The sequence below is a fragment of the Daphnia magna genome, linkage group LG2 (genome assembly GCF_020631705.1).
Source record: "Daphnia magna isolate NIES linkage group LG2, ASM2063170v1.1, whole genome shotgun sequence".
NCBI classification, from domain to species: Eukaryota; Metazoa; Arthropoda; class Branchiopoda; order Diplostraca; family Daphniidae; genus Daphnia; species Daphnia magna.
This window is the reverse complement of record NC_059183.1, coordinates 3,257,831-3,265,089: the sequence shown is the minus strand read 5'-3', so window position 1 is coordinate 3,265,089 and position 7,259 is coordinate 3,257,831. Positions and strand designations below refer to the sequence as shown.

Below are 7,259 nucleotides of genomic sequence, written 5' to 3'. Positions count from 1 at the left end.
GATTTTTTAAACCCATAATGAAGCCTAATGTATTGATAGTGTTATAGGTTACACTTACCTGTTTGTAGCAATTTTGTTTAAATTTACACAAATCTTCAAAGTTATTTAAAGAAAAATAATTCAAATATTAAATTGACAGCTACCTTGTCAGCTGTTATTGTTAACCCTCTTTCGTACAGGCAATTGCAGCTAGTATTAAATTATTCATTATATTACTACAAAGCAAAGTGAACCTAGTAATAAACTAATGCATATCTTAAGATTTTAACGAAATGCAGAAAATGTTATCAGTAATTGATTCTTAAGGAGCCATCTACGATGTTGTTACACAACTTCGTTGATGAAAATTCCGACGAAACACAAGAACATGAGACCGATGTTGAAGCCATTCCATCTACAACGCCAGAACATAGTGATGAAAATCAAGCGCAAGATGATGAATTAGCTGAAAAACCATCACTTAAGTCACAGTTAGCTACATGGAAAATAAAAAATCACGTAGAATTCTCCATATTTGATCAGCTGTTGAAGATTTTAACACTGAGTCCACCACTCAATCAGGCCAAAATTGGGGGTTTTGGGGGTTTACGATTTTCGGAAAAGGGTGACGAAGGCATCGCAGCCAGTCCCCGTATAAACCATTTTGTGCGGAATTTTGCGGAAAACACAATGGTGAAATCCGCAATGTTGAGCTAGCATAGTTTTTAAATTATTTAATAAAAACTAAGGGACCCCCAGAAATTGTAGTGTTTTTCTGATTTTTGACATCAGTTTTCGGGCAAACCAGACCTTTAAAAAAATCTAATTTTTAGAATGAAAGATTTTGCCCCCTCCAGAGACATCTCGCCCCGTTTTTATTTTAAACGGTTATTAGCAGAGATATTGGCAAATGAAAATCTTGAAAATTTTCTTCATTTTCTGAAGATTTTCGCCATTGACAGACGTCATTTCGCCACGCCATCTAGCGGCCGATTTTGGAAACAGCAAGGAGATCTTTTCTTCTCGCCATTACTTTTTTCAAACTCCAACTATCGATACCTAACCAAACCCAGCTGTAGTACATCGATACCATTCTTTCTCAATCATTCCGCGCAGTCACTGTCTAAACAACAACAACAAGGTTGAAATGTCCTCGCAAGAAGATTATTCCGATTACTGTTGCACATATTGGTGTTTTCAACGTTTTATGATGGCATTCCTTAATTCCTATCTTGCATGTTGACTAGGTCTGTCTCATTACTACGGATTTGTTTTAGACGTCACTGGTATGAAGTCACTGGTATGAAGTTTCTGGAACATAAGTGTCAGACATGTTTACTTGTTGCGTGAATCTAACTTTTATTTTTCTATGTGTGTTGACTAGCTCTCGCTTCGCTGGGATTTGTTTTAGACGTCACTGGTATGAAGTCACTGGTATGGAGTCTCTGGTAACATAACTGTCAGACATGTTTACTTGTTACGTGAATCTAACTTTATCTTTCTATGTGTGTTGACTAGATCTCTGCTTCACTGGGATTTGTTTTAGACGTCACTGGTATGAAGTCACTGGTATGGAGTCTCTGGTAACATAAGTGTCAGACATGTTTACTTGTTGCGGGAATCTAACTTTTATCTCTTTAGGTTTGTTGACTAGCTCTCTGCTTCACTGGGATTTCTTTTGATGGCAATGGCCCAGGTTCTGCAAGTGCCATGCAATTTCTTCTGACTATTACAATCAGGTATTCCAGTTGCCTGGTTTACATCTTTCATAGTTACCATGTTGTTTGAAACGTCTTGCAAACAGCACAGACACACTCTTTGCGCAATTAGGCAAGTTAACGCGTCTGTCTCAACTACTCATCCGATCATAAAAAGTAATTCTTAGAAAGGGACAATAAGTGTTGCAATTAATGGTAGGTTTCACGTGTTTTTATTCGCTTTAGCCTTATAGTAGGAAAATTTGCCTTTATTTGAGCGTCCGTAAGAGTGACAACAGCAAATCGAGCTTTCAGGGCTGTAACTGCAGCGGTGGGTTTCAGGGATGGGTTGCTTAGAGCAAGATCTTTAATGAAGTTTGTTTGTTCATCGTCATCTTTGGATCCTCTTGGCCGGTTATCTCTCGTCGCTGATTTTTTTGTGTTTGGAGTTTGTTTATTTCGGTGCGAATATCATTTTCAGATGGCAGGCAAAATTCGTTCGGATATCGCGACTCCAAAATTTCAAGCATTTGCGCTGGACTCTTTTTGTTCTTCTTGTCGGCTTCTCCGGAATTGTAGAGGCTTTTAATGTCACTCCGATAATCTTCCACGTACTTCGTACCGTACATTTGCCCTACTTTCGGTCTCTTTGCCCAGCCACAACGGAATGTAGGATCGAGATAATCTTCTTGAGTCGGGAGATAGGAATCTGTAGAAACATCCGTGTTATCTGATATTGAGCGAAAGACAATATCACCAGCATCTTGTAACTGTAGTGCTCTTTTCATAGCATAAGTTTTCATGTCTTTATGACGATTTAGGAAGTCGACAGTTGTAACCGCAGATGAAATAGTTTTCTTTTCCATTTCGCTGATCTTTTGGTGAGGGCGTTGTCAGTCAAGACAGTTATACCGGTTACTTTTCCTTCTACTTTTTCGGGTTCAACTGGGGATTTAGTTCTGTTCCTTCAGCTTCAACATCGCTGACGTCTGAAATAGATTGATCCGTGTCGTTTATTGATTCTGCGTCATCTAGTTGTGTGATGGGCAAAGATTCCTCTTCTTCTAGCGTTATGTCTTCATCTGAGTCTTCGTCAAAGGCAGTTTGCTGTACTGTGGTGCATCTTCGTTCCGATGGAAGTACACAGACAAATTTGCCTTGTCCTTGATCTGTAGTTAAGAAGCACAGTTATGTAAGAAAACAAAGTTTGTGAGTGAGTGACAAGAAGGGAGGGACGTTGCCAAGTATGACTGGGAAAACTTTACCCGAGTGTTGAAAGACGCGCAACGAAAAATCAGGAAGGCTGCTAAAGTTTTCGGGCATGGTTTGGGTTGAAATATAACGTCCAGTTACATTATCCTGAAAGCAAAATAGCACATCGTTTGCTCTACCAACGTACTTCTTTAGTTGCCCATCTAGCGCAGGAAATTCAACTTCAATTTTTGCAGCCTTTCTCGTTGAGCGTAACTAATTCGGAGGTGCAGTTATGCAATCCGCCATTTGCTTTGAGAGCAACAACAACTTGAGCAGGAGTGACGCAATTGTGACCTTTCAGAGAAAATAATATTAGTAGGTTTCACAATTAGGCCGCACATTACGTAATTACCTTCTTTACACCATGAAATTATACGTTGCATAGAACGAGCGAAATGTGCGTCGAGAACCGATTTCCCGTCCTGCGTTTCCGTATGGATAATGCGTGAAATTTCTATACCATGAGCATAGGATAGGTATGGTATCAGCAACATCAACATCGTATTCTGGTAGCACCCCGCATTGTCGGACTGTAAAATTATTTGATCGATGTTTGGTAGATGTTTTCGATGGCCAATATTACGGCCTCCAAAATAGAGATAACGGCAAGTTTGTCTTGTTTATTTTCGTTGTCGACGATGTGATCCAGGTACAGTTTATTGAGAAAGGGAGCTGAAGTCTCTTCAAAGTTTTCCATAGTGTAATACTGGACCATCGATCCATGCCAGCTCATGCCTCTCTTCCCGTAGTGATCCACGGTTTTCTCTCTGAAATAAAGTGGATCAAGTTTCATTTTGTAATCGAGAGTGATCACACACAATTTTTCCCGTTATTCACACATTCGTCTTTCATGTGATCAAAAATCTTTTGAATTGACATTTGCTGGTTGGTGACGCGCATTCGATGACCCATATAAAGCATGGCCTTTTCTTCGCAGCCGATCAAAGCCTTTATAGCTGATTGTGCTGCGTCAAATCCGGAACCGTCAATTTTTCTTTTAGGTAATGGAAGCAACAGAAAAGATTACGACAAGAATCACAAAGGTTTTCAGGTGCCGTTCGATCCTCGCCGAGACCATAACGTATGTCATGAGCAGTACACGGTATCTTTTCGACAACACCATTGTTGAAGCCATATGTCAAGTAGCGTTTGAAAACTTCCATTTCAACCAAAAGACGCTGTCGTTCTGTAGCGCTACCACTGAAATGGGTGATGAGCTTCTCTATTATGGCAAAGCTGTCATTCACCAAAAACCCAGTAACATAATCTACAGCTCGTCTCAATATTGCATCAGAATGAGTAAGGGTATCTGCGATCATAAAAAAACTTGAACGTTTAACCTTGTTCACTTCAGTAATTTCTTGCGTTGCGATGTATTTGCAATACATGTTTGCTCTTGTGGTTTTTCGAGATACAGCGGGAAAAATTTTTTCAACTCCATCTACTTTCCAACGTTTCGTTCCCCATGAAAAGAAGGAAACATTTTCGGAAGAGAGTATGAAAGTGATGGCCGAGTCAACAGCGACAGATCGAAAGCGGCGAACACTTCGTAGCGTGGGTGTAAGTGTCTTCCCGGATAACAGTTCTTGCATATCGCACTTCCCCTTTCGGAATCCGTCTTTACTTATAGTCACATTTCCATTCTTGTCACACATTTTTTACTTCCGCCCGTGTCAGTGAAGAGCAAAGCAAAGCTCTGGTTGTCCGCAATTCTACTGTTTTTTTTTACTGCTGATGACATAGTCTTAATCATGACATGCGACACGGATTTACTTGACTTTTTGTAACTCCTTTCTCTCTGAATTCTTTTACAGTTGCCGCCAAGGAAATTTCTGCTGCTTCGCCACACAAAATATTGGAAATGAAAGTAAACATTTCTTTGTAAACTTGGAATACTCTCGTTTTCATGGATTTAGCTTGTGGTGAGTTATCCATCCATGTGGTTACACAATAACGCTTTGCCTTAGCAGGCAAATGCCGTATAATTGGAGAATTTGGATCCATACCTAATACTGTGTACATGCCGCGCGGATTTTTGGAAAAATCTGTGCCGGTATTCACATTTTCACACACCTGTCTATGCTGCCCCAGTTGGACTTCATTTCTTCGCCGTTTACTTGAAGACGGCACATCACTTTGTACTGCATCTTGACACTCACAATTACACCGTCTGCAATTATTGCAACTATCGCAAACTGCTGATTTACATTTACACGAGAGGCCTGCCATTTCTCTACTCCACTTGGATAAGCATGCCTGGCAACTAACTTTACTTTTGGTTTTTATTACCATCCCTCTTTAGCTTAGCTTTTTGGTCAAGTGTAAAGTCACAGGATGGGTAACGTGAAACAAAGGAAATGAAAGGGTAAGGGTAAGAAACGGAAGAAAAAACCAAAAGAAAAATTATCGGTTGTCCCAGTGGGACCAACTTCCATGGATCTTGTAAACTTTCAAGCACCAACTCGACATGATCAGTTTACATTACCGGAAAAATCTTATTTCATAAAACAATTACGTCCCATTAATATGCATTTCTTAATTAGTTCGAATGTAAGGTGAAAATATGAAATCCGGCATCCGTACACGACATTCCAGTAAAGCTCCCGTAGCAAATCCTCTCAGAAATCTATCCATTTGACTTCCGTCACATGCGCCCGGCTCTGCCAAGTCAGCCAAGAAACCCACTACAAGGTAATTCTGAAATTGAGCTATGGAACACAACATGAACTGAATTTCAAAACATTAAATTCCAATAGGATCGCCATCGCATTACTACTGAATATCGTGAAGTGTGTCGCCTCTGACACGCAAGCCCCTCAAAACGATTCAGGAAATGAAGGTCACAGACTTTGGCAACTACTAAAGACGATAATTCAAATATTATAAAACAACAATTTCATTTCTTGGTGTGTATTAAGTTGCTAATACATTTCAGTGTTAGCCTTGTCTTGTGTTTTCATCCTTCTAATTTCTGCCTCAAGAAGGGATTTCAGGATTTTTTTATCATCTATTTGACACAAGAATAAAAATGTTAACGATTGACATGGGATAACATATGCATATTTCATACCTCCAGTAGCAAATACTCTTCCAATGTATGTTTCTGTAGTCACTGCTTGTAAACAGCCAACATTGATGTTTACTTTTACAACAATTGGGCCGTGGAGCTCTCCATTCAACAGCATGTCTTTCGAAATTTTCCTAATGTCAACACAGTTATAGTCGTTCTCAACGAACTTGGGAGAACTCCAGATGACAGCTGCATAACGTTCACAGCACTCGTCATCTAACTTTTCCCCATTTTCTGGTTCATGTTCAAAATCAGAATAATCTTCTTGCGAGGACATTTCAACCTTGTTGTTGTTGTTTAGACAGTGACTGCGCGGAATGATTGAGAAAAGAATGGTATCGATGTACTACAGCTGGGTTTGGTTAGGTATCGATAGTTGGAGTTTGAAAAAAGTAATGGCGAGAAGAAAAGATCTCCCTTGCTGTTTCCAAAATCGGCCGCTAGATGGCGTGGCGAAATGACGTCTGTCAATGGCGAAAATCTTCAGAAAATGAAGAAAAATTTTCAAGATTTTCATTTGCCAATATCTCTGCTAATAACCGTTTAAAATAAAAACGGGGCGAGATGTCTCTGGAGGGGCAAAATCTTCATTCTAAAAAATTAGATTTTTTTTAAAGGTCTGGTTTGCCCGAAAACTGATGTCAAAAATCAGAAAAAACACTACAATTTCTGGGGGTCCCTTAGTTTTTATTAAATAATTTAAAAACTATGCTAGCTACAACATTGCGGATTTCACCATTGTGTTTTCCGCAAAATTCCGCACAAAATGGTTTATACGGGGACTGGCTGCGATGCCTTCGTCACCCTTTTCCGAAAATCGTAAACCCCCAAAACCCCCAATTTTGGCCTGATTGAGTGGTGGACTCAGTGTTAAAGCCTTACCACCCGGATCTTCCGCTATCAACTCGAACTCTTCTGAAAACCCCGAGAAATGCAGTGACACTAAAATCAATTCCACCTGGTAAATATTACCATTTTGGTATCAAGAAAGGTATATTAGATACCCTCTTGTTACTGAAAAATGTACGCGAATTACTTGGTAATACCATTCTGTTACACGTCGAAATTCATGGTATCTATCTTGCAAATAGTTCCGGTAGTCAGTTTTGGCCAATCGTTGGTTATATTTCATTCCTCAAAGATTCGCTACCTTTTCCCATTGGTGTGTTTCATGGTTTTTCCAAACCAGCAGCCTCAGAGATTTTCTTATTGGATTTGATCACGGAGCCAGAAGTTCTTTACAGAGTGGGCTTTTTTTG

General features: G+C 39.7%; 1 protein-coding gene and 1 long non-coding RNA gene across 2 annotated transcripts; one reads left to right on the top strand and one right to left on the bottom strand.

Moving 5' to 3' along the window:
* The first annotated feature begins 1,362 nt into the window (after positions 1–1,362).
* LOC123470016 lies at positions 1,363–1,858 on the top strand. The gene is made up of 3 exons (XR_006643380.1): positions 1,363–1,427; positions 1,498–1,562; positions 1,621–1,858. It is a non-coding gene; the product is annotated as an uncharacterized LOC123470016 (long non-coding RNA).
* Positions 1,859–5,824: 3,966 nt separating this feature from the next.
* On the bottom strand, positions 5,825–6,365 carry LOC123470015. The gene is made up of 2 exons (XM_045169481.1): positions 6,001–6,365; positions 5,825–5,937 (listed from the first exon to the last, which is right to left on the bottom strand). Exons 1-2 carry the CDS (start codon positions 6,275–6,277, stop codon positions 5,852–5,854), a joined length of 363 nt encoding a protein of 120 aa, XP_045025416.1. The 5' UTR covers positions 6,278–6,365; the 3' UTR covers positions 5,825–5,851.
* Positions 6,366–7,259: the final 894 nt, after the last annotated feature.